This window comes from Phocoena sinus, chromosome 2 (genome assembly GCF_008692025.1).
Source record: "Phocoena sinus isolate mPhoSin1 chromosome 2, mPhoSin1.pri, whole genome shotgun sequence".
NCBI classification, from domain to species: Eukaryota; Metazoa; Chordata; class Mammalia; order Artiodactyla; family Phocoenidae; genus Phocoena; species Phocoena sinus.
In genome coordinates this window covers 102,604,518-102,631,865 of record NC_045764.1, presented here as the reverse complement: position 1 = coordinate 102,631,865, position 27,348 = coordinate 102,604,518, and the positions used below count along the sequence as shown (strand labels likewise).

General features: G+C 45.9%; 1 protein-coding gene and 1 non-coding gene across 4 annotated transcripts; one reads left to right on the top strand and one right to left on the bottom strand.

Annotated features, from left to right (window-relative positions):
* Positions 1 to 413: 413 nt before the first annotated feature.
* ABHD4 (abhydrolase domain containing 4, N-acyl phospholipase B) lies at positions 414 to 18,229 on the bottom strand. 3 transcript variants are annotated; one of them, XM_032622707.1, is made up of 7 exons: positions 16,907 to 17,371; positions 14,374 to 14,462; positions 12,787 to 13,159; positions 12,483 to 12,637; positions 10,620 to 10,731; positions 2,597 to 2,783; positions 414 to 1,895 (listed from the first exon to the last, which is right to left on the bottom strand). In XM_032622707.1, exons 1-7 carry the CDS (start codon positions 17,134 to 17,136, stop codon positions 1,806 to 1,808), a joined length of 1,236 nt encoding a protein of 411 aa, XP_032478598.1. In that variant the 5' UTR covers positions 17,137 to 17,371; the 3' UTR covers positions 414 to 1,805. The 3 variants fall into 3 exon arrangements, with proteins under 3 accessions (XP_032478598.1, XP_032478599.1, XP_032478600.1); XM_032622708.1 differs by lacking the exon at positions 16,907 to 17,371 and adding an exon at positions 18,150 to 18,229 and having other exon boundaries at positions 418 to 1,895; XM_032622709.1 differs by lacking the exon at positions 16,907 to 17,371 and adding an exon at positions 18,043 to 18,139 and having other exon boundaries at positions 1,273 to 1,895.
* A 5,157-nt stretch (positions 18,230 to 23,386) lies between these two features.
* Positions 23,387 to 23,578, top strand: LOC116750090. Its single transcript, XR_004348822.1, has one exon. It is a non-coding gene; the product is annotated as a U2 spliceosomal RNA (small nuclear RNA).
* The last annotated feature ends 3,770 nt before the right edge of the window (positions 23,579 to 27,348 follow it).

The following is a 27,348-nucleotide window of genomic DNA, read 5'->3' as shown; positions in this document are numbered from 1 at the left end:
ATTCGAGTGTGCCATGGAGACACAGAAGAGGGGGTGCGAGTCTAGTCTAGGGGTTCAGGGGAAAGCTTCCCTGCAGAAGGAATATTTGAGTTGAGGTTGAGGGTGAGTAGGAGTTAGAATAGGCCCTAGGGAGCAGTCCAGGTGAAGGCCAAGGTGAACTTCAGATGATAGGGCTATTTAATGGGCAGTAGGGAGCACCCAGTTCAGCCTAATTCTCCTGTGAGTTGGGGCTTGGCCCATCCAGCCCTTATCCATCCTCTTAAGGGGCGGATGCTGCACTAAACGGGAGAGGGAGTCGAGTGGCCTGTGCGTGGGTACCTCTCGGGGCCCCCTCCTCTGACTCAGGTGGCACAGGAGCTGTTGTGAATTCAGCACCACTCTTGTTGGAGCAATATTAAACATCATGACCAAAGGCAGTTTTGACTCATTTATTTATTAATATAGAAAAGGAGCCCAAGGCAGCTGGACCGGTAGTACAAAGCACCAGGAGTTAATACTATTCTGGTGAAAGGGTTGGCTTTACAAAAGTGAAGGAGTAGGCAAGAGCTGCCCTGGTTCTGGGGCCAGGCCCAGCCTACTGCCCAGAACCTCGGAGCAGCACCTGGAACCAGCCACTGGGAGAGAGTGACGGGGGGTCGGGGGCTGATGAGCTGGAGACCAGAAGGACAGGTGGCAGGGATGGGGGGCCAGGCAGTGAGAACCATCCTGTGGCTGATGAGGACAGGCAACTGCCGGCTGGAGGCTCCCCACTGGACCCTGGGCGGAGGCTCACGTGAGCCTCAGCTCCGGGGGCAGGTAGAAAAACCCTGCGGATACTAGAGAGGATGGGGATCCAGACACGGCTCAGGGTTGAAGGGCCTTTCCCTTCTCTCCACCAGGGGCCACCTTTCTCAACACTATGGGTGGGGCTTCAGGGCCCAAGGCACAGAGGGAGGCCCAGAGGCCTCCCAGCGGGAGGAAGAGGGGGCAGAAAGGAAGCACTTGAATGTTCCCAGCTTAGGCAGCTGGGGCTGAGACACAGGGCAGGCAAACAGCACCCCCGTACAATGAGGCTGGAACGCAGGGCTGGATTGGGCTTATCCTCAGCCAGGACCAGCCCCATGGCAACGGTGCTTGCCTCAAACCTTAGCAAACAGAGTCTGCTGTGGGCACTGGCTCTCAGCAGACCCGGGTGCCAGCCCTAGCTCTCCTGGAACAGAGCTGTCTCACCATGGACCAGCCATGCCCTGCCCTGCCCTGGGCCTCCTCTGTTAATGAGGGCTTTGGATATGACCTCTCAGGTCACGGGAGCTGCAGGACCTGCTCTTGGTACTTAAGTGGGAACCAGTCCCAACCAGACTCCGGACAGAACTTGCATGGGCCGGGGGGCCGGGGGTGACGGGGAAGGAAGATGTTCCTGCACGGAACCTACCCCACACACACTCCAGAGCCAGGAAAGGCCACTGAGAGCTTCTCCTTCGCCCAGGGGAGGCGGCCGCCCTCCCTTTGGCACAGGGGGGACGCAGCTTGGTGTGACCCTTCATAACCACACCTGGGTAACACTCGGCATGGAGAGAACGGGGTGGCACTCTGCAAGCCTTTATGCTCTTCCCTGGGGTGGGGAGCTCAAGGCCACTTGTGGCTTTTGCCTCTAGCCCTTAGCGTAGAGAGGAGTGCTGTCCTTCTGTGGTCCTGCCCTGCGGACAGCCCGAGACTCTGCCTGGCTGGCACATGTTAGTTGGTCAGGAAGGGACAGAGGGGTGAGTAAGGGGACAGGGGGTGAGAGTGAATCTCTGGCTTTCTCCTCGCCCTCTAGGGAGAGCAGCTCAATCAACCGAGTCGCAGATCTCCTCCACCACTGCGTTGAAGATGTGTGGCTGGTCCGCGTACACGTGGTGTGAGGCGCCCTCGATCTCCTGTGGATGGAAGACCCCACCAGGGGCGGGACAGCCCTTTATTCAAGGCACTGGAAAGCTATTGCACCATTTCTTTTTCCCTTAAGCCTGCTTGCCCGTCGCCCATGAGCACTTATTTTATCTAAGACAACAGTCCACCTTTCTCCCCAGATCTTGGCACTTCCCTGTGGGAGTCAGTGAATCCCAATATCCCATCCTTACTTCTCCTATGGCGCCTGATTTTATCTTTCCTTCCATGCCAGCCCCTCCAGCAACCTGCTCATGTCATCCACATGTCCACTAAAGCAGGGCCCATCAGGCACCAGCCTAATTAGGCATACTCATTAGCAAATGAGGGCGGGGGGGGGGATGGAGGAGTGTGGTGGGAAGGCTTCATGGCAGCCTCTACGGTTCCCAGCTCTGGTTTGGGGTGGGAGTTACAGGGGGTGGAGGGACAGCGTGGTGCCTGTGCCTGACTACTGGACAAGAATCTGCCTTTCAGCTGAACCGAGCTACACAGAAGTGAGAAGCCCCTAATTATGATTTTACAGAGAGCCAACCCTTTCAAATCCACTGCCATAGCTCAACCTGTCCACTCCTCTTTCCCCCCAACTCTCCCATCACCCTTCGCTACCCTGACTCAGCTACTCTGGGTCAGTCAACACGTGCTGGGATGTTGCAGTGTTTCCACCTCAATCCTGCTCCTCCAGTGGCCAACATACCATGTCTCGGACGTAGGAATCCGGCCGCTGCAGCTTCACCTTTTTTCCCGTGCTGGTGTCTATCCAGGTGTTGGCCCCGTAGATCATGGTGATGGGCATTTCTTTTTGAATCAAGTGAATTCGCTCTAACATGGGTCGCCGGGCCCAGCCGAAGGACTCCATCATGGTTTTGAATGCCGTCTCCCCGCTGAAGAAGCAAAACAGGGTGAGGCAATGAATAAACGCCACAGCCTAAAATGTCAGTTTGTTGATCTCAGAGGCTGGGGAAGTATCTTTGTCATTCTTTGTGGTCCTCTCAGAGCCCAGCACTGGGCTCATTAAATATTAGGAAGATTAGGAGACAGGACTGAATCTCCAGAGGCTCCTATCACAGATGAGTTAGGAGGGACACACTTGTGAAAACTCCATGGCACTGAGAATTATCCAAGAGCCTAATAGGTTACTGTTTATTCAACAAATATTTATGTGGCATCCCGGAGCTGAGGGTGGGGACATATGAACAAGACAGACGCAGTGCCTGCCCTCCTGGAGCTCACATTATCTTCATACTTTAGGCATAAATAATGAATTATATGATTAACTTAACTTCAAATTTCCCAAGAATTATGAAAGGGTGGCGGAGTTCTAGGAGAACACAGACTAGGGACTTGGCTTCCTGGGGTTGAAGGAGAGGGTCAGGGGGTTCACTTGGGGTGGGCTCTGATGAGCAAGTACTACAGAAGCACAAAGGGCTTGCTGAAGAGAATGGAATGAAACGTCAGTCTTGTGAGGACCTGGGGGGAGCAGCAGTTTGTGCGACTTGAGAAGCAATGACGGCCAATCTAATCTCCTTTGCTCCCTGGCCATTTCCTTAGGGAGAGCTAACCGAGGCTGTGTCACGAGGGGTCCGCAAGGCTGGGGCAGAAGCCAGCTGTCCAGGTTGCTCTCCTGGGAAGCAGGAGAGGTTGGGGACACCGCCGCCCAGCAGGCTCAGCCTGTTTAGGAATTATATCCCCAGTCTCCTTTGCACCCCTGAGATGAAAGAGAGCCTGGGTTCTGCACAGGCCACCAGAAACAGGGCTCCTCCTTAAGGCAGTGCAGCATAGTGGAAAAATCATGGACTCTGGAGTCAGAGAGACATGAGTTCAAATCCTGGCTGTAGTTTCTAAGCAAGTCATGTAAACAAGAATACACCTTAATTTTCTCATTTACAAGCTGGGAGGAGTTATACCCACTTTATTAGGTCATTGTGAAGAAAATGAAAATATGTACAAAGCCCCTAAATTTAGGTGAAGCAAAGTAGGTACCCCATCCCCCAGATATTCTTCTTTGGCCAAATCGTATGTTTTCCAAGGGAATGGTAAGAGTTACCATGAGCTCATGAGGGTTACAACTCAGAAAGACTCGGGAGCTTATAAAATTGAGTGAAGGTGTTTGGGGGAAGGGGCTGGTTATCACCAATGTCATCTTTGCTTCTTCTAGGACCTGAATGAGGTGTGTGATTATGTACTCTGTGGCTTAGATTGGGAGGCCATTCATTATACGGAACTAGGTCTGGGACTGGGGAATGCTCTGAGGAAAGGGCTAGGGGTGGGCCTGCAGGGTCTCAGAGGGTATGAGACTGGCATTGAGCCCAGTGGGGGCTGAGAGGAGTCGAGAGCAGGAAGCAGTGGGCTTCCTGATTTGACTGTTGAGCTGAGTTTCTATACTGCTACTTAAGCAGGGCCCTTCAATCAGCTGGGCTCCTGAGGAATGTTGGATGAACAGTTCCCACGCTGCCTGAAAGCTGTCTGGGTTTGACGCTAATGCCCAGACAGCACTGCTGGAATGCAAAACCCCAGTTGCTTCACAGCTTTCGGCTGAACAGTCCTGAAATGAGGCATGGCAGTGCTGCTGCTCCCAATGACCTTGGCTCCCCTGAGATGCCTCCCAGTAGTGTGGGGTGAGGCCCCCACAGAGGTGGTGCCTCATGGTATCAGCCACTCACCTGGCACTGCCTGAGGGGAAGACTACCTCCCTGACTCTGCCCTGGATGGCACTTGTCAAGACTGTAGATCAGCAGGCTTCTGGGGCCTATGTCTGAGTTGTCATAGATATAAACTTCTAGAGATTCTGCGGACATCCCCAAATCCCCCAAAGATAGGGAAGGCATTCCTATCCCAACAGTAAGTATTTCAAGGTACACATAATTAAAATTTTAAATGCATAATCTATCCATCAGCAGTTCTATTTGTAGGAATGTAGTCTAGAGATAGTCACATGTGTGCAAAGGAAGATACGTAAGGAGGTTCCCTGAAGCAATGTCACATGATATCTCAGACCTAAACTAACAAGAAGATTCAGGAATTACAGGTCTGGGACAGGAGAAGACTTTCTTTCTTTCTTTTTTTTTTCTTTATAAAAATACCATGTTCAGAGAAGGAAGAAGAACTACAATCCTGCAGCCTGTGGAACAAAAACCACATTCACAGAAAGATAGACAAGATGAAAAGTCAGAGGGCTATGTACCAGATGAAGGAACAAGATACAACCCCAGAAAAACAACTAAATGAAGTGGAGATAGGCAACCTTCCAGAAAAAGAATTCAGAATAATGATAGTGAAGATGATCCAGGACCTCGGAAAAAGAATGGAGGCAAAGATGGAGACAATGCAAGAAATGTTTAACAAAGACTTAGAAGAATTAAAGAGCAAACAAACAGAGATGAACAATACAATAACTGAAATGAAAACTACACTAGAAGGAATCAATAGCAGAATAACTGAGGCAGAAGAATGGATAAGTGACCTGGAAGACAAAATGGTGGAATTCACTGCGGCAGAACAGAATAAAGAAAAAAGAATGAAAAGAAATGAAGACAGCCTAAGAGACCTCTGGGACAACATTAAACGCAAAAACATTCGCATTATAGGGGTCCCAGAAGGAGAAGAGAGAGAGGAAGGACCAGAGAAAATATCTGCAGAGTTTATAGTTGAAAACTTCCCTAACATGAGAAAGGAAATAGCCACCCAGGTCCAGGAAGTACAGAGAGTCCCATACAGGATACACCCAAGGAGAAACACGCCAAGACACATAGTAATCAAATTGGCAAAAATTAAAGACAAAGAAAAATTATTGAAAACAGCAAGGGAAAAATGACAAATAACATACAAGGGAACTCCCATAAGGTTAACAGCTGATTTCTCAGCAGAAACTCTACAAGCCAGAAGAGAGTGGCATGATATACTTAAAGTGATGAAAGGGAAGAACCTACAACCAAGATTACTCTACCCGGCAAGGATCTCATTCAGATTCAACAGAGAAATCGAAAGCTTTACAGGCAAGCAAAAGCTAAGAGAATTCAGCACCACCAAACCAGCTCTACAACAAATGCTAAAGGAACTTCTCTAAGTGGGAAACACAAGAGAAGAAAAGGGCCTACAAAAACAAATGCAAAACAACTAAGAAAATGGTCATAGGAACATACATATCGATAATTACCTTAAACATGAATGAATTAAATGCTCCAACCAAAAGACACAGGCTTGCTGAATGGATACAAAAACAAGACCCATACATATGCTGTCTACAAGAGACCCACTTCAGACCTAGGGACACACACAGACTGAAAGTGAGGGGGATGGAAAAAGATATTCCATGAAAACAGAAATCAAAAGAAAGCTGGAATAGCAATACTCATATCAGATAAAATGGACTTTAAAATAAAGAATGCTACAAGAGACAAGGAAGGACACTACATAATGATCAAGGGATCAATCCAAGAAGAAGATATAACAATTATAAATATATATGCACCCAACATAGGAGCACCTCAATACATAAGGCAACTGTTAACAGCTGTAAAAGAGGAAATCGACAATAACACAATAATAGTGGGGGACTTTATCACCTCACTTACATCAATGGACAGATCATCCAAAATGAAAATAAATAAGGAAAAACAAGCTTTAAACAACACAATAGACCAGATAGATTTAATTGATATTTATAGGACATTCCATCCAAAAACAGCAGATTACACTTTCTTCTCAAGTGCGCACAGAACATTCTCCAGGATAGATCACATCTTGGGTCACAAATCAAGCCTCAGTAGGTTTAAGAAAATTGAAATCATATCAAGCATCTTTTCTGACCACAATGCTATGAGATTAGAAATGAATTACAGGGGAAAAAACGTAAAAAACACAAACACATGGAGGCTAAACACTATTTTACTAAATAATCAAGAGATCACTGAAGAAATCAGAGAGGAAGTCAAAAAATACCTAGAGACAAATGACAACGAAAACACGACAATCCAAAACCTATGGGATGCAGCAAAAACAGTTCTAAGAGGGAAGTTTATAGCTATACAAGCCTACCTCAAGAAACAAGAAAAATCTCAAATAAACAATCTAACCTTACACCTAAAGGAACTAGAGGAAGAAGAACAAACAAAACCCAAAGTTAGCAGAAGGAAAGAAATCATAAAGATCAGAGCAGAAATAAATGAAATAGAAACAAAGAAAACAATAGCAAAGATCAATAAAACTAAAAGCTGGTTCTTTGAGAAGATAAACAAAATTGATAAACCATTAGCAAGGCTTATCAAGAAAAAGAGGGAGGGCTTCCCTGGTGGCGCAGTGGTTGAGAGTCTGCCTGCCAATGCAGGGGACACGGGTTTGTGCCCCGGTCCAGCAGGATCCCACATGCCGCGGAGCGGCTGCGCCTGTGAGCCATGGCCGCTGGGCCTGTGCGTCCGGAGTCTGTGCTCTGCAACGGGAGAGGCCACAACAGTGAGAGGCCCGCATACCACAAAAACAAAAACAAAAACCAAACAAAACAAAAAAAGAAAAAGAGGGAAAGAACTCAAATCAATAAAATTAGAAATGAAAAAGAAGAAGTTACAACAGACACCACAGAAATACAAAGCATCCTAAGAGACTACTACCAGCAACTCTATGCCAATAAAATGGACAACCTGGAAGAAATGGACAAATTCTTAGAAAGGTATAACCTTTCAAGACTGAACCAGGAAGAAATAAAAAATATGAACAGACCAATCACACGTAATGATATTGAAACTGTGATTAGAAATCTTCCAACAAACAAAAGTCCAGGACCAGATGGCTTCACAGGTGAATTCTATCAAACATTTAGAGAAGAGCTAACACCCATCCTTCTCAAACTCTTCCGAAAAATTGCGGAGGAAGGAACACTCCCAAACTCATTCTATGAGGCCACCATCACCCTGATACCAAAACCAGACAAAGGTACTACAAAAAAAGAAAATTACAGACCAATATCACTGATGAATATAGATGCAAAAATCCTCAACAAAATACTAGCAAACAGAATCCAACAACACATTACATACACCATGATCAAGTGGGGTTTATCCCAGGAATGCAAGGATTCTTCAATATATGCAAATCAATCAATATGATACACCATATTAACAAACTGAAGAATAAAAACCATATGATCATCTCAATAGATGCAGAAAAAGCTTTTGACAAAATTCAACACCCATTTATGATAAAAACTACAGAAAGTGGGCATAGAGGGAACCTACCTCAACATAATAAAGGCCATATATGACAAACCCACAGCAAACATCATTCTCAATGGTGAAAACCTGAAAGCATTTCCTCTAAGATCAGGAACAAGACAAGGATGTCCTCTCTCACTGCTATTATTCAATGTAGTTTTGGAAGTCCTAGCCATGGCAATGAGAGAAGAAAAAGAAATAAAAGGAATACAAAACTGGAAAAGAAGAAGTAAAACAGTCACTGTTTGCAGATGACATGATACTATACATAGAGAATTCTAAAGATGCCACCAGAAAACTACTAGAGCTAATCATTGAATTTGGTAAAGTTGCAGGATACAAAATTAATGCACAGAAATCTCTTGCGTTCCTATACACTAATGATGAAAAATCTGAAAGAGAAGGAAACACTCCCATTTACCACTGCAACAAAAAGAATAAAATACCTAGGAATAAACCTAGGGAGACAAAAGACCTGTATGCAGAAAACTATAAGACATTGATGAAAGAAATTAAAGATGATACCAACAGATGGAGAGATATACCATGTTCTTGGATTGGAAGAATCAATATTGTGAAAATGACTATACTACCCAAAGCAATCTACAGATTCAATGCAATCCCTATCAAATTACCAATGGCATTTTTTATGAACTAGAACAAAAAAATCTTAAAATTTGTATGGAGAAACAAAAGACTCTGAATAGCCAAAGCAGTCTTGAGGGAAGAAAATGGAGCTGGAGGAATCAGACTCCCTGACTTCAGACTATACTACAAAGCTACAGTAATGAAGACAATATGGTACTGGCACAAAAACAGAAACATAGATCAATGGAACAAGATAGAAAGCTCAGAGGTAAACCCACACACCTATGGTCACTAATCTATGACAAAAGAGGCAAGGATATACAATGGAGAAAAGACAGTCTCTTCAACGAGTGGTGCTGGGAAAACTGGACAGCTACATGTAAAAGAATGAAATTAGAACACTCCCTAACACCATACACAAAAATAAACTCAAAATGGATTAGAGACCTAAATGTAAGACTGGACACTATAAAACTCTTAGAGGAAAACATAGGAAGAACACTCCTTGACATAAATCACAGCAAGATCTTTTTTGATCCACCTCCTAGAGTAATGGAAATGAAAACAAAAATAAACAAATGGGACCTAATGAAACTTCAAAGCTTTTGCACAGCAAAGGAAACCATAAACAAGACAAAAAGACAACCCTCAGAATGGGAGAAAATATTTGCAAATGAATCAATGGACAAAGGATTAATCTCCAAAATATATAAACAGCTCATGTGCTCAATATTAAAAAAAAAAACCCAATCCAAAAATGGGAAGAAGACCTAGATAGACATTTCTCCAAAGAAGACATACAGATGGCCAAGAAGCACATGAAAAGCTGCTCAACATCACTAATTATTAGAGAAATGCAAATCAAAACTACAATGAGGTATCACCTCACACCAGTTAGAATGGGCTTCATCAGAAAATCTACAAACAACAAATGCTGGAAAGGGTGTGGAGAAAAGGGAACCCTCTTGCACTTGGAATGTAAACTGATACAGCCACTATGGAGAACAGTATGGAGGTTCCTTAAAAAACTAAAAATAGAATTACCATATGATCCAGCAATCCCACTACTGGGCATATACCGAGAGAAAACCACAATTCAAAAAGACACATGCATCCCACTGTTCATTGCAGCACTATTTACAATAGCCAGGTCATGGAAGCACCCTAAATGCCCATCGACAGACGAATGGATAAAGAAGTTGTGATACATGTATACAATGGAATATTACTCAGCCATAAAAAGGAACGAAATTGGATCGTTTGTTGAGATGTGGATGGATCCAGAAACTGTCATACAGAGTGAAGTAAGTCAGAAAGAGAAAAACAAATATCGTGTATTAACACGTATATGTGGAACCTAGAAAAACAGTACAGATGAACTGGTTTGCAGGGCAGAAATAGAGACACAGACGTAGAGAAGAAACCTATGGACACCAAGGGGGGAAAGCTGCGGGGGGGGGGGTGAGGGGGTGATGAATTGGGTGATTGGGATTGACATGTATACACTGATGTGTATAAAATGGATGACTAATAAGGACCTGATGTATAAAAAAATAAAATTCAAAAAAAATACCATGTTCATATCACTTTTTCAGTTAAAAAAAAAAAGATCTTTGCAAATGTTTTCCAGTCTTTTTGCCTGTCAGGCTAACTGCCTATCTCCAGGGAAGAGTAAGGATCCTTCTCTAGAGACGGGCGGCATGTTTAATTAATCTATTATCTTCTCCATCCCTTTGCGCCTATCCCTGGGAAAGTCTCTGGAAACCATCAAGCCTGCTAATGCCTATGTTCCCCTAACTGAATGAGAGCTCTGTGGAAGAAGAAATATAGCACAGAATGATCCTGGGACCGTTCTGGAGTTTTCCAGCAGCTCGAGTTTTAGCTGCCAACCCATTGACCTGAGCTGACTCTGGAAGCTGCCCTCACCTGGGATTCTGGGCATTGCAGTGGTAGATATACTCCGATATAGTATCATCGTCAAAGAAGTCTGCAAACTTGCGTTTGAAGTCTGGTCGGAATCGCTGTACCAGGCTGGGCCCTGGGAGGGGACAGAACGTGGAGAGGCCGATTTGAATAGGGAGGAAAGACTCCTGCTTTTTTATGTGTTAACAACTTTAACCAAACATTATTTCTCCTAAGGGTTTGTTTGCTTTGTACACTTAACGTTATAGTGGCAGACAGAGCATGCAAGTCTTTTGGGAAGCTCCAGGTGACTACAAATGAGAGTCAGTTAGTTGCCAAAGAATTTAGACAGTCTAATGTCACTGAGGAACCAGATTATCTGCAGCTCAATGAAGTCCCAAGATCTTTCTCTCCAAGGATCACAAGCCCCACTGGAGTCCATGGTTGAGATGCTTTGCTTTTACAGTCTGAGCTATGTTCTCTTTCTCCCCGAGACCCTTTATGGCCGTTTAATCTTCTGAAGGTAGTGGATGAAACCAGACCACCTCTCAAGAGCCCTCTCACGTTCAGGCCTGTAATAGAATATGAGTGAAGAGGTAAACCTAATGCTGGCATCTCAGACTCGGGGCACAGTTTTAGAGCAATCTGTTCCCTTCACCTTTCTTTAAATAGTACATATACAAGCAGTAGGGCACTTGAAACACACTGTAAAAATTGGGCCTAATGAATGATCAGCTTCTGGCCTCTCTCTTCTGGTCTGCTGTCTCTGTGTGAGAAGCAAGGGGTGAGAGGGAAGCAAAGCCGGGATCCCCTGGGCCCTGGTCCTCCTGCATGGCTGCCCGCCAACCTCCCCAACCATAACAGCTCTGATGCCCATGCATGGACCTGGCCAGAGGCAAGTCCAGAAATGGGGAGAGTGGTTAGAGCAGGGCTTCTCCCTGTAAAAGGATTATAGAAGGTCTGCTGGAGTGCACAGTGCTGGGTGCCCTAAGGTCAGCCCTCTGCGCATTTAGTATCCTTTGGCACCTGTGTCTCTTGTTTTCCTTCCTTTCTCCCCACACTCCTACCTTCTGCTCAAGTGCTCATTTTTCTCTTTTATCCAGAGCCATTCTGTTTCTCTTGAAGGGCCTAGAGAGACAACTCTTATTCAGCCATTAGCAATTAATTCGTAATAATTGGCTATTGAACATTACTGTGTATATATAAGCCATCAGTGCAAAATAGATGGCCACCAATCTTTTCCGTAAAGGGAATCTGCTTTTCACTTTATCAGAGTAAAAGGCTCCCCAGATAGGGAGGGTGCTAGCAGTGTGAGGTCAGAAGGCTGGGGCATATTGATCCCACTCACTCTGGCTGGCTCCCCGCTCCTTCCCTCCCTTCACTCACAGGATTTGCTGACAGCTACTAAGTGGTGAAGATGTGGTGTCTGACTGGGGCAGGAGCTTGCCTGCCACTGTGGGCTAGGCTGGAGGCTCTGGTTCTGACCTCTCCTGGCAACAGGTGCTGGGTGAGCTGCAGGGATGGGATCCAGCAGTGGTGACCACGCTGAAACACCAACAAGCTGCCATAAACATGTAGCACAGAAACTCAGCAGAGGAAGAGTCACCTCACAGCCCCTTCCTCTCTCTCTGGGGCACAGAGTAGCAGTTCTGCTCCATCTGTCTCTTGCATGGAAAAGCTTTTTCCATGCAGCTGAAGGAAAAAAAGAACCTTCTGAAGCTGCAGACAAAGACATCTGGTCCAGATTAACAGCTTTAAATAACAATGTTAGGCCTATTCCCACTTTTCATGAACAAGAGGGGATGGTGAGAGTCCAGGTGCAGTGGGGTTTCTAGAATGGGAGAGCCGTGGTTTGAGGAGATAGTTTTCCATCTATAGGCTACTCACCCCAGGGCCCAGCTACTCGAAGAACAGCCAGTGGATTGGAACGCCCTAGGACAGAGGCCACAGCCTTGACCCAGGTTGGGGGTGCACGGATCTGACTGGGGTCAGTTGGTCGGAGGGGAAAGCCCCATGGGTCCACCAGGATGAGGTGTTTAACTCTAAAGGAGGAAAAAGGAGGAGTCAAGTTGTCTTTGCTTGAAGGTATCACAGCCCTTAAATCACCCAGGAAGAGAACTATTGGAAACAAATACCGGAAGTTTCCCAGCAGGGCGAGGAGTTGTGATGGAGATGGGTGGCTCCCCCTTACCTGTCAGGGTACTTGATTGAGTAGGAAGTGGCCAGGAATCCTCCCAGACTGTGCCCCAGGAGGATCATACTGGGGATCCCCATGGTCTCCCGCCACGTCTCTATAGAGGTCACAAACTCGTCCTCGGCCCCTTCTGGGTCCCTCGGGAACGTTGGCCTAGAGCTTCGCCCGAAGCCGAGCAGATCGAAGGTGTGCAGAGTGCGGCGGGCGCTCAGTGAATCCATGTTGAGGATCCAGAGGCCCACGCCGCCCCCAAAGCCATGCACCATCACCAGGGGGGTGCGGTCCCTGAGCTCAGGGCTCACTGTCACCGTCCAGATCTTGTTCTGGTTTGGGAGGGACACATATCGGGCCAGGAACTTGTTCTGGAGGCCTGGGGAGAGGGGTCCAGGGCAGAGCAATAAGACTGTGTGCTGACAGCATCATCCTTTTGCTTGGACTCCCACTCTTCAGTTCTCTCTCATCCCCAAACCCTTCCTGACCTCCCTTGCTTTTCCTTTCACAACTCTCTGACCATACATCCTAAGAGTTCAACTCCAAGTACAATTTGTAGACCGTCTAGTCTGTAGGTATTAAGAGGGGCCATCTTATTCCTTGAGGCTGTTTGGGTCCCTTTGGGTCCATGGTGGCAGTGACCCCACTGACCCCACAGAGCTTCAGCATCGATCACTCTTGTACCTGTATGTGCTTGGGGCTTGACCCATGGACAGTAGTGTCCTCACTGAGGGTATCTGGAAGGGTTTGAGCCAGGTCCTCTCTTAGGGACAGACCAAGGTGGGCAATGCTTGCACTGCTGGTGTGAAGGCAGTCACATGACAGAGCTGCCGGGGGGGGGGGGGGGTGGGGGGGGGGGCGGGAGTCACCTGGATCCCAGACAGCTTGAAAGGCTTGAAAACTGTGGCTGTTCTGTGGTTGTACTTAGCCCATAAGAGAGAGGGTAGCCATGGCTGGGGCAGTGGCTATAGGGCGGGGAAGATCATATGAGGAATATGGGGAGATGTGGCCCAAGGATCTTGTTTGAGTCGGTGGCTGCTGATGTCCCTGGGATGCCTTAACCCCCACAGAACACTGCCCACTAGAGCTGGTCTGTGGGAATCCCTAACCACTCTGGTAACTGGATGGTGGGGTGGGGTGGGGGGCGCTAACTGGGCAGAACACAAGGAATAGTAATATTAGAGAATACAGGACTGCTGGTCCTTGGGTAGGAAGATGGTAAATCTAAGAAGTGCTTGTGTGTTTGATGAGAAAGGGAGAGATGGCAAAAGAAAAGAATAGGAGAAGGAAGAAGTAAAGGAGAGAATGTGTACATTTGTACATGTTGTATGTTAATAGCTGGTACAGGGTTTGAGGTGAAGTTGTTCGATGTGACAGAAACCAGCATGATGGACAGGGAGGGAGATGTCAAGGAACCACTATCATGGAATGTGTGTCCTCTGGGCAAATCTTTTCCCTCCAGTCACAGACATCCCTTCCTCCCCACCCCAAGCATTGTCAATCAGGAATCAGTGGGCTCAGTGTGCAGGCTCCGGGAAGATTCTGTATCCTGGGCCTCCCGAGGGAGGTGGGACGAGTGTCCCTTCTACTTACACTGGAGGATCCTGGCTTCCACATTCTTCAGCTGAGACATGGAAGTGGGGCGCCAAGCGGGCAGCCAGCTGCTCAGCCAGCCTTGAGGCCTGGGACAGGGAGACACAGAGACACTCACTGGCAAAGCTGGAAACACTGATGCTCTCAGGCTTGCCGGCAGTTAGTTACAAAAGAGTTATCAGTGTGCAGGATGTTTCCAGGCTCAGGAAACCTGCCCCTATGGCAGTCAGCAATTCCATGGCTGCCTGATAGCCTGTTACTCTTCTCTGGTAAATGGTTATTAACAACAACATGCCCTTTGTTTAAACAGATACTCAGAATACCATGTGCACAACACTTCACAGTTTACAAAGCCCTTTCACATTTTTTTATCTCATTGGAGCTTTACAACTCCACTTTGTTACTGGTTATTATAATGTTCAAGGAGGTTACAAGGGGAAAAAAGCCAACTTTTAACTAATGTTTCAGTTCTCCTTTGCCATCCCTAGGACTGTATGTTCCCTTAGAGTAGGGAAAATTCCCATGCCACCTGCCCTTCTGGCAGGGCACCAGTGTTTGTGTCTGCCCTCTTCCAAGCCTCTGGAAGTACAGAGCACTGTGTCAGTGCCCAGTTGGGCTCTCAGGCAATCAATCAGTCCAGACTTGAATGACATGATGGGAGAGGCAGGGAGTAGGATGAGGGAGACCTGGGTTCAAGTCCTGCTGTGATTCCCTGACAGGACAAAGGTTGCCCTTGGTCTTGTTTCCAGTTTATAAAATGAGTAGAAAGCTCACACATGTCATCACCTCCAGTGGCATGCAGTAAAACAGATAAGATAACCTATCTTGCTTTCTACTTTATACCCAGGGAAATTTAAGTCATTGCCAGGGTAGAGGTTGAAAGTAGCAGTTGTGGAATAATTTTTTAAAAACCCTGGATCTAGGGACTTCCCTGCTGGTACAGTAGTTTAGAATCCGCCTGCCAATGCAGGGACACGGGATTGAGCCCTGGTCCAGGAAGATCCCACATGCTGGGGAGCAACTAAGCCAGTGCACCAACAACTACTGGGCCTGCACTCTAAAGCCCGCGAGCCACAACTATTGAGCCCACGTGCCCACAACTACTGAAGAGCCCCGTGCTCTGCAACAAGAGAAGCCACTGCAATGAGAAGCCCGCACACTGCAATGAAGAGTAGGCCCTGCTCGCCGCAACTAGAGAAAGCCCACATGCAGCAACGAAGACCCAATGTAGCCAAAAACAAACAAACCAACAAACCCCCCAAAAAATGCTTTTGAAAAAAAAAAACACCCTGGATCTAAGTCACAATAATATCATTTACAAGCAGACTGGTGTTGGCCTGTTAAATAACCTGTCTTTGAGCATCTAGATATGGAAGGGACCTCATAAGGTGCCTGGGACAAAACAGATGCTCAATGAATGAGCTTTTATTATTCCTTTTCCATCCCATATGATATTTCTCTTTTCTTGAACTCTGTCTGGATGAAGTAGATTTCAGATCCACACCACCAGTTACAGAAAGGGCCTGTAAACATCAGAACAGTCAATCAGGGGCATTCTGCGGGGGAGCGAGGGAACTATTACCAACCCCCCCATGGCACACATTGGGCATCTTGCTACATCATTTGAAGTGCAGAATTTTAGATTAGAATAGTTCCTTAGAAATCTAGTCCAGACTCTTTATTTTACAGATGAGCAAAGTGATGCCCGAAGAGGTTATACAGCTAGTTAGAAAAAGAAGCAGAACTAGAACCTGGATCTCAAATCCAGGTTTCGCCTTATTTTTTCAAGGCCACACACGAATACTCACATTATACAAGCACAGTTTCACACTTGTCTGTTTTCTGAAAGGAGGTGTGACCTAAGGCTGAAGTTCTAATCCTGGCATTGCCACTCACAAGCAATGTGTCTTTGGACACATTATTTAGCCTTCTCTGTCAGTTTCCTCATCTTTAAAGGGAGGTAATAATAGTATCTACCTCATAGGGTTGTTATAAAGATCAAACGAATGAATGCACAGAGACATCACACTAGCACAAGATAAAGTCCCAATAAATGTTCTTTTCCCCAGCTAAATCATAAGCTATCTGTATTCCCAGTGTTTTGCAAGTAGCAAATCTCAGTGACTGAGGTTTGAAAGAAATACTGAGGTTGCAGCTGAAACTGGTCCATCAATGGCTTTAGCCAGATGAGAGCTGTCACGCTCAATCAATGCAGTCCTGCGAAGACTCAGAACCCTTTGAATATTCCACTGGAATTCCTTATAGGCTTGAAGCACGGGCACCAAGACCACAGAATGTTGCCAGTCTTAAGAGACAAACCTTCTCTCCACCCCACAGAGACTGTGACAAGTCAGGGCATGTCATCTGGACCCCACATTGCCTTATATCTGCCCAAAGCAGCACTCAGGAGAAATGTTGTTCCAAGGAACAGCATCAAGGGCTGCTCTGCAGAGATACTCTTCAGGGAGAGCTTTTCCTCTCTTCTTCACCAAAAATGCTACTGGTAAAGCACTGGAAATAGTCCCTGGCACACTGTCTGCTCCATACCACTGGGGAGATGAGGACTGAGCTGGGGAATTCAGGCAAGAAGCAAAGCAGCCACTTAGCCATGAACTTAGCCTGGCTGGGGTTGTCTCTTCCCTTTAGGGTGCCTTTATCCTGATGGTGGGTGAGGCAGAAGGGGTTCTGTGCTGGGTGAGAAGACTGTTCTAGACCTCTGTGATCTTGAGTTCTCCTAACTTCTTTGGGCACTGGATTCTTCATTTGTAAAAAGGAACTGATCTACCTGAATCTCTACCAGCTCTAATATTCGATTTCTCAAAGTCATCGTAGCTATTGTAAATCTCCTCTTGGAAGCATCATTTTGGAAAAACACCACTCTCCTGGGCAGTTCCTTCAAGTCCAGGAAGCTATTATTGTCATAACCTTAATTAGTTTTGCAAACAGCTCTGAAAAGGGGGAAACAAGGGGGAACACGGGATCCAGGAAAGGCCCAGTTTTGGTGAACACGCCCCCCCCCCGCGCCCCCGCCCCCCGCTTGGCTGGAAGCTGAGTCATTCTCCAAGCAACTTTTCCTTGCTCCTATCAGACTGTGAACTGCTTGTCACACCACCTACAGGTGGCATCCCAAACTTGATGTCCTTGAGACGGTGTTAACAAATTCCAAAAGCTCTAATTATGAAACCGCAGCATTAAGGATATTGTTATGATGATTAAAAACTATCAACAAGGATTGCCAGCGACTAAGCGTCTCGGTTGGCGAGAGCGAAAGAAACTTGCAATCCTATTAACCCAGACCAATCCCAGCGCAGTGGAGCCCGCTCTCCGCTTGCCACGCCTTACCCGTGCTGGGCTGGGCTAAGCGAGGCTCTTCCCACACCCCTGCCTCCCGACCTGGAGCAAATCCAGACGAGCAGACCTGGCTGTTACCCCCGCACCCGCGTCCACACGCTTGCTTTGGGGGAATCTGAGACATCACCACTAAATCTAATCCCAGGGTACATAGACTAGAGGGGAGCAAGGAATGAACGCGAACACTAAAGTGGAAAGTCAGAACCGCTGGGCTGTAGAAATCGTTCTCTTCCATTGCTCCCCTGGCTCTGCTGCCGCATCTTCTGGGCAAAAGGAAAGCAACCAAACGCAACCTCCCAGCCCTCCCCTGAAGCCGACCTGAAAAAGGAAAGTCTGGAAGGTGTCTAAAACTGTTCCTCAGCCACAGACAGTCCCAGGTTCATGGCCCAGAGATAGAGATAGAGAAAGAGACAGGATTAACTCACTGCTGCTCCAGATCATCAGCCATAGTAAACAAGCCCTGCCGGGTCGAGCTGAGCCAGCCCATCCCTCCGCCTGACGCCAGCACCAGCTGACCCAGAAAAGGGTAGGATAGCAAAGTGGGGCGTGGCCAGCGCCGCGAACAGGGAGGAGGGGCCCCAGGACGCGGGCTGGGGCTCTGAACCCAGCCGGCTGGGACAGCTGGGGCACATGAGATGTCTCCGAGAGCGTCACAGAATAGGACAGTAGTTCTGGTCACATATTTGGGGACAGTGAGGGAGATAAGTAGTACTGAAACTACCGAGTCCCTCACAGGAGCTCCATCAAACCTCTACTCTCTGATAATTAAAAAGTGAATTAACTACCCCTGCACGCTCCCGCACACGCACTGGGCTTCCCTATTATAGCCACCCCATGCCCTCAAGTCCACCCCTTAGTGTTCCTTCTAATCAGATGCTCAAGATGTTTGTGGAGACACTACCCACCGTTGAACGCGCCTACAAAGGGTCTGAGAGCCTGTGGCCCAAGTAGACTACCAAATTTCGGAAATAAAACCCAGGACGCCTAGTTAGAGTTGAACTGCAGATAAGCAGCAAATCCTTTTTTGGAGTAAGCATGTCCCATGCAATATTTAGGACATAAATGGGCATCCTGTACTTTATCTGGCCACCCTAAACCTAAGCCACACATGCCAAGATGAGCATTCCTCTGCTCTGGGGTTGTCTTTGGCCCCAGCCTGGTTCGCAGGGACAGGGTGGCTCAACCCCAGGTCTCCGTCAGTTTGGTATCCCTGCCTCCCCTTCCCCAGGGGGAGCAGTTGAAGGACTAGCCTACATAGGTGGGTCCGCTTTAGGTAGCTGGGATGGGGGCTGGAGAGAGAGAGGTCCTGATTGGCTTGCTCAGCAGAGGAGTCAGATCTTAAGGCTGACTCCAGAACTTACCTGAACTGGTAAACGGGGCCTGATGTCCCTGGGGTGGTCATCCTCTTGATTAGGTTAAAACCAGAGTAGAGATAGTGGATGGCGGGTGGGAGAATGCTGGTGGTAGGGGTTTGTCAAGGTGGCTTGTTTGTTTTTTTAGCCTTCCTGCAGGACTCAGGAGATCCTGAGATTTCTTCTTTCTTGTAACACAGTGTTAAGCTGATCTGATTAGCATTACAAGGGATTGAAGTTTAAGAGAATAGACATTTATAGACTTTAGGGGTCTAGGAATTTGTAAGATGTGGGGCAAAGTAGTACAAATAGCAGAGGACCTGTCTCTCATTCATTCTTACAACAAAGCAGAGTGGTCCTACACTTCAGGGTGCATTACAATCATCTGGCTGGCTTGTTAAAAATTCAGGTTTCCAAATCCCTACCCGCTGAGATTCTAATTCATTTGGTTTGGTTTGATGCTAAAAGCTGCAATTTTTTAGGAAGCACTTCAGATGCTGAAGTTCAATGAATTCTGGGTGCAGGTCAGTTTTGGTTTTTACCACTTCTCTACTGCATGCTTGTGGGTAAATTATTTAGCATCTCTTTAATTTTCTTCTTCTGTCTTGTAAGAATTAACCAAGATAATTCAAATAAACATTTAGTACATTTGTTTATGCTAAAAAGTTACCATTATTATTATTATATACACACCTATTCAAAGCCAAGCATTATGTTAGGCACTAAGAACACCATTATCAAAAGTAAAGAAACACAGGGAATTCCCTGGAACACAGGGAATTCCCTGGCAGTCCAGTGTTAGGACTCTGAGCTTTCACTACAGAGGGCCTGGATTCAATCCCTGGTCGGGAAACTAAGATCCCGCAGGCCGCGCAGCGTGGTCAAAAAAAAAAAAAAAAAAAAAAAGTAAAGAAACAGGCTGCTCTAGTAGTAAACATAGGCTTTCTATCTTTTGCCACCCTAGGCTATTTGTCCCTTTGCAGAGTTGGCAACTTTGTTTTGGGAGCTCAGCTCAAACCTCCCCTCTTCTGAGGCCTTTGCTGTGACAACAGGGTCTAAAAGAGATGCCCAGTCACTCTATCACATTACTCTATTTTATTAAATTATCGTGCATATTTGTGGACTCATTTATTATCATTTTCCCTCCACTAGAGCCCAAGTTTCCTGGAGGACCTTGTCTTCTTCTCAGCTTTGCTGACAGCCCCTAGGACAGAGTGTGGCACAGAGTACACAGTCAGTCCTTACTGGAGGAAAGAAATGGACGAAAAGTCTAGTGAGGAGGTATATGTATAAACAAGTACCTAGAAAACAATGTGCTAAGTGTTATGGAACGGGAATGTTGCCTGTCATTCCAGTAAACAAAGAATGGTTGCCTGCCATCAAGCATCAGCCAGTGAGGTCTCCCCCTGCACACTCCCACCCCATTGGTGCGCCCTGAGGGAAGTCAGGATGGATGAGAAACAGGAAACATTCTGTGCTCCTGGATACTGGTCCTAGATGGTTAAGATGCATAGCTAAGAATAATTTCAGTGAACCCAGATGTTTGCATCTTCCCCACACATAGTTAAAGCCCTAAAATTAAGTTGAGATGTCTGTTTTTTTGTGATAAGCAGTAATATTTCCACGTTCTCGACTACGTTTTCGTTTTTTGTTTTAAGCAAAAACTGTATATCCTGGCTCCTCTTCGGAGCAGTTCCTCAGAGCTATCTGAGAGGCTGTCTCCAGGCTACAGTCCTCAGTAAGGTCCCCAAATAAAATTTAACTCTCAACTTTTAGTTTGTGCATTTTTCTCTGATCATCCGTGTCAAGGGCTTTTGGAAGCTATACCATATAGGAAATTCCAGGCTACATCACTCTGAGACAGGGCAACAAAATCTCCCACTTTTCTGAAAACCTGTAAGATGTAGAACTTTCTGGGGCAAGGATGACCTGGCTGGAACTGGTATTAGATCTCTCTAGACCTCATCTCTTAAGGCAGTGCACAGAAGCATTTGTACTTTGTTTCTGCGTGCCAACCCAGCTCTACAGTAGAGGTTGGAGAGAAGTAGGAAACTTGAACATACGGAAAATGCCTTTTATAACCAAAGTTAATAGATCCCTTAAGGTGTCCCTGTTACTGAACTGAACTTGTGTCTGCTCGCCACCACACAGCAAAGCTAATTTACTGACACTGGGTTGTGGTGAAGGAAAGTATAGTAGTTATTGCAGGGCCCGGCCAGGAGTACAGGTGGCTTGTGCTCAAAAGACCTGAAATCCCCGATGGCTTTCAGGAAAGGATTATCATTTTTTCAAAAAAGTTATTTATTTATTAAAAATTTTTTAATCAAAGTTTTTTTATTGAAGTATAGTTGATTTACAGTGCTGTGTTAATTTCTGCTGTACAGCAAAGTGATTCAGTTATACATACATATATATATATATTCTTAAAGGCAACATTTGAAGTTAGGGTTGCAAGGGGCATGACTTTCTTCTGACTGGTTGGTGGTGAGGTAACAGGGTGGTGTTTCAGGAATTTTAATCATCAACCTTCTGGTTCCAACCAGTCTGGGGTCTATGTGCTTGTGCTCAGCATAGAGCCACCATCCTCCAGCTGGGTGGGGATGTTAGCTTCTGCAGAACAACTCAAAGATATATGTCAGATCATTATGTATATCCTTTGAGGAGGAACTTGGGCTGGTTTATCATTGAACAATTGTTTCTTGACTGCTCTGCCTTTGTTTCTGTGTTCCTTCATCTCCCTAATTAGTAACTGCTCGAGTCTGCTCTTTGGCACTCAGGTAAGGCCTAGGAGACCAAAGCCTTTTTCTACAAATAAGAAACAGGAGACACAGACGGGCTTTTGTACCAGGCAGGGTCCTGCAGGGTTCTGTTTGGTTTCATCCCCAGAGCTGGGATATCTCAGGATTAGGCTGGATCTGTTAGAATTATAGAGTGGAGAAGACTCTCAGGCCTGCTCTAGGCAGGCCTCTGAGGAGAAATGTAAGGTTCTTATTTCTCCTTAACTTCAAGGTAAGATACACTACGTGCAGGTGTATCTTGTACCTCCAACATATGTGATTTTGTAACAGGGAAGAGCCAAATCTGACTACATGTTGGATCTGTTTCTTCTACTTTAACCTTTGATTACTGTTGCTTTTGTTCACTAAAAGGATACTGTCTATACACAATGGCCTGCCTCAGGGAACCCTGCCTCTCTGCCTGAACCAAAGTGCATTTTTTCAGGGAAACATCCTGACCCTGTCCACCTGTGGGTGGCTGCAAGAAAGAAGAGATTAACACAACCCCTCCCCAAGGCTGGCCATTCCAGGGGACGTTGCAAGTCTTATGGTCTTTTTACTTTACTTCCTCATCTCCTCCCCCTCTCTGTTCTATAAAAGGAACTGGCATCCAAACCCCATAAGATGGTTTTTCGGACACACTAGTCTGCCATTTTCTCAGTCTGCCGGCTTTCCGAATAAAGTCGTATTGTATCCCTTGCCTCAACACCTCTCTCCGATTTATTGGGCTGTCGTGCAGCAAGCAGAGCGAGCTTGGGCTCGGTAACAATTTTACATATGATTTTATGTGTGATTAAAGTATTAATATGGTCTTTATGGATGGAAACTAATTTTAACAAACCCTCTTGTCGTGGTCTGAACGCGGGTTGGAAAAGAATTTCCAGACACAGGTAGAATGTAAAGAAGATAGAATTTATTGGAGGCAAGGGTCGCTGCCAGAACAGCGGGCCGACTTCCTGGTAGTCTGGGAGAGTCGAGTCTGAACACGTGCTATTGATCAGTTTTTATAGCCAGAAAACAAAGGAATGGTCCGAAGTGAAAATTTTGTTTACTGATGGTTGAGGCACATATACCTTCCTTCTATAGGGTGGGAGTGAGACAGGGAAGATGCCTTTCCTTATTTGGAACAGGTGGGCTCAGGAATTTTGTAACCATCGCAACATGGTGGGGAGGGCGATTGATTAAGAGTCCAGTAGGGCGTGTCACCTCGAAACTTTTTCAGGCAGGGTCGCCCTTTGTCCTTGAAGCACCATTGTCCTTGGAGCACCACACCTCCTTCCTGTGCCTGTAAGTCATATTAAATATTCCAGAAGTAGGTGGAACTGATGACCTGACAGTTCAGGCCTGGCAGGGATAGATCATTCTTTGGTTTCAAATGGGTGTCATCGCCTTTTGAATGAACTATGTATATGGTGTGACCCTTAGAGTAAACAAAGGAACTGAGTACAATAGCTCTAAAGTTGCTCTCTCCAATATGACAGCTACTAGCCACATGTGGCTACTTAGATTTGAATTAATAAAAATTAAAGTTCCATCGCTTCTCGGCCTTTTGGCTAAGGTCAAGTGTAGTATCTGTTCTTACCAGTTTAATATATGATACGTTCTCTTTCTGAGAACAACATATTAAACAGATTTTTTGGAGCAGGGAGTTGGAGTAGGAGCTTGCTCCATCCACTTCACGCATTGATCTGGTATTGCAGTACCTCCAGGACTGGTGCGCTCCTCTGGGGATAATAACTGAAGTTTAAAAAGCAATAACCAGGGCTTCCCTGGTGGCGCAGTGGTTGGGAGTCCGCCTGCCGGTGCGGGGGGCATGGGTTCGTGCCCCGGTCCGGGAGGATCCCGCGTGCCGCGGAGCGGCTGGGCCTGTGAGCCGTGGGCGCTGGGCCTGTGCGTCCGGAGCCTGTGCTCGGCAACGGGAGAGGCCGCAGCGGTGAGAGGCCCGTGTACCGCAAAAAAAAAAAAAAAAAAGCAATAACCAGACTTCCCTGGTGGTCCAGTGGGTAAGAATCCGCCTTGCAATACAGGGGCGCAGGTTCGATCCCTGTGCTGCCACTGCAATGAGAAGCCCACGCACCGCAACGAAGAGTAGCCCTGCTCGCCGCAACTAGAGAAAGCCTGTGCGCAGCAATGAAGATCCAGTGCAGCCAAAAATAAATATAGAAAAGAAAAGAAAAGAGAAGAAACAGCCCTAAAGAAGAGATGCATAAGTTGAGATACTGGGGAAGAGGCAAAGAGCTTCCATTCCCTCTTGGGATGTGTGACCCTCCCAGCATCTGGATGTGATCAGCAACTTATAAGTTCTTGGAACCCTTTTTGGTTAGCGTTTTTTTAATGGAGGCTTCATTACATAGGCATGATTGATTATATAATTGGCCATTCGTGACTGAATTCAATCTCCAGCCCCTCTCCCCTTCCTCGACCTTGAGGAGGAACTGAAAGTTCCAACCTTGGAATCATGTGATAATCATTCCCCTGGCATCTAGCCCCCATCCTTAGGGACTTCCCAGAAGTCACTTCATTAACATAAACTCCAGCGTGGTTGAAAGGAGTTTGTTACGAATAACAAAAGACATTCCTTCTACCTTTATTGCTCTGGAGCTATTTCTGAAATTGGGGACAAAAACAAGTATTATAACAAAAGATGTTCCTATTGCTCTTACCACTTAGGAAATAATGAGGGTTTAAGGAGTTCTGTGTCAGGAACCGAGATGAAGAACAAATGTATATTTCTGGTTATATCACACTGTCATACAAGGAAAGGGTGTTTGGGCCACACTAGGGCCAAAGTTTAAAAGATGGAGCTGTTACATGCAATAGCAGAGAGAAGCAAAAGGAGGGATCTGAAGGAGAAAGCGAAAATACAAGAGAAAAGAATTGGAAAACAGACTCTCATGCAGAGATTTTCTTTAGAGAGTCCACTTCTTTGGAGGAGTTGTCTTTCTTTTGATAAAGAATGTCATTTCTTACTGTAGAGAGATACATTGTAAAATCATGGCCTTTGTTTATAAGGGGACCTTTCTTGTCCTTCTACTTTCCCATTGTTTTATGATGTTGAGTGTTGAAGGGTAGCAGAATATGCCACCCCAAAATATGCCACCTTAGCATAAGGATTATTTTGAGCTGAAGGCAACTGGGAAGAAGCAGATACAAGGATGGCTCTCTGCCCTCCTCCTATTTGCCTAAAAGCAGGACAGAAAGATGTCTCCCCTCCTCTCTCTACCAGGAAGGACAGAACTCTAGATCCTTACCAGCCCAGGGAGGGCACCAGAGAAATCTACATAACAAACGTCACTAATTAGCCCTTATTTTTCATTAATGCTTCACATATTTACTTTCTCACAATTTGCTGCCCTAGAAACTCAAAGTTCTTTTTCTCTGTCTTGTTACTTCTCTAAAAATTTATTGCTCTTTTTGTTAAGATGCTATTGTTAAAAACAAGACAACAGGCTCAAAATGGAGTCACTTATGCTAACTTAATTACAATTTCAGCTCTCCCAGAAATGGAATCTTAAACCAGTCAGTCAGGGATTGCCTGATCAGTACTAGTTAGGTAATCTGCGTAATAGACCCCAGCCATCTGCTAAAGGAAAGTGACCTTGCCGTAAGCAATCTGCTTTTTTGTCTAGTATAATCTAATTGTTCCCTCTCCCTTCTGCCTATAAAAGTCTCTTTAGATAGCTCCTCAGAGTGCCTTACTATGTGCTGGTTGGATGCTGCCCAACTCATGAACTGTTGAATAAAGCCAATAAAATCTTTAAATTTTATTGAGTTGAATCTTGCTTGTTAACATTATATAAGCCCAAGTTCGAACCACCCTTTTGAGTTACTTGTAACTGAGTGCTCCCCTGTGTATGTGCGATGCATATGTTAGGAAAATTGTTTGTTTTTCTCTTGTTAATCTGTTTTTTGTCAGTCTAAATTATAGGGCCAATGAACCTGATTAGAGGGAAACAGTTTTTCTTCTCAGTGTTTTAGTAACAAAACATCTAAGGTCTACTCTGACTGCAGCTTCAACTTATAAATTTGATTTGCCCTCTGAGAGCCATCTGGGTTGAAGTCCCTCCAGTACCCAATATTTTGTATGCCCAAAATATTCGGGCTCTGTGCTTTGCCAACTTCTAATTATTCAGAAAAATAGGGAAGCAGACATAGTTAATTACCAGGGTTATTGATAGTTGATAAGAGCAAATATATCCTGAACATTTACTCTGTGTCAAGTGCTATGTTAAATGCTTAATGTTAACATTATCTCATTTAATCCCCAAAACCTGCCAACTAAAGGTCACTCTCACCATCCAACTCTAAAAGGATTGAGTCACCAGCCACTGTGGTTGCTGACCTTCAGTACACCCTGAAAGGAGTTCAGGGCAGAGGTCACTCTATGCTTTGGGAAAACTGGCAGAAACAGGTCTTCAGATAGATATTTTCAGGAGAAAATTTTATGAACCCAATTGAGACAGGAGGGACGGGGGCAGGACACAACCTTTAAAAGAATGACACACAGGGGAATTTCCTGGTGGTCCAGTGCTTAAGACTTGACGCTTTCACTGAAGGGGCCCGGGTTCAATCCCTGGTCAGGCAACTAAGATCCCACAAGCCATGTGGCCTGGCCCCCCCATAAATATAAAGAATGACACAGCCGTAGAGGATAGGACAAATACTGGTTAGAATCAACTAGGCCCAAGATGGGAGGAGATTCCAATTCCAGTAGACCTTGAGCCTCATTATAAGCTCACTGTAATACATGTACGTGCTAAATGACACACCCACCAGCACCATGACAGTTCTGAGTGAGGCTGGCCAAAAAAGGCCAAAAGTAGGCAGTGGCCCAGCTCCTGGAAAATTTCTGCCCCTTCCCCCAAATAGCTGGACTAATCCTCCCACTTGTTTAGATTATGAAATTACCCAGCCCATAAAAACTAACGACCTCATACTCTGGGGCCTCTCTCCTGAGATGACCCACCTTCTGTCTGTGGAGTGTGTAACTCCCTGAATAAATCTGCTTTCACTCTATTTCCAGCTAGCTCTTGAATCCTTTCCTGCAGGAAGCCAAAGACCTGGGAAGTGACCATCTTCTCGTGCCCCATTTTCCTGCAACACCAATTTCTTGCATTTTCCCATACTTAGAAAAGCACTAAATCATTAACTAAGATATTTGTGCCTCATGACTAGCAGTAGCCCTCTACCAAGATGTGTGCTTGATTGCACTTATTCCAAAATCACATACATTGCACTTATCCCAAATCACCTCCCCCCGCCCTCTTCAGAGCAGTTCCTCAGAGCTATGTGGACACTGTCCACTGAGCTATAGTTCTCAGTAAGTCCCCAAGTAAAACTGAAACTCACAGCTCTCACGTTGCCCATTTCTACTTAAGTCACAACAAGCCAGGTATTCTTATTTCCATTTTAAAGAAAGGAAAATGAGGCTGTCAGACTAACTAACTTGTCCTGGATTAGATAACTAGCAAACAAGCAGAAACCCAGGATTATCT

Excerpts from the sequence above, each read along its gene's own strand:
- ABHD4 (XM_032622707.1), bottom strand. The coding sequence starts at position 17,136 with ATGAAGAATCCAGTGCCCAAAGAAGTTAGGAGAACTCAAGATCACAGA. Across the intron at positions 14,463-16,906 it reads CCAGTGGTATGGAGCAGACA|GCCTCAAGGCTGGCTGAGCA; the intron begins GTGTGCCAGGGA and ends TCCCTGTCCCAG. Across the intron at positions 2,784-10,619 it reads TGCAATGCCCAGAATCCCAG|CGGGGAGACGGCATTCAAAA; the intron begins GTGAGGGCAGCT and ends TTGCTTCTTCAG.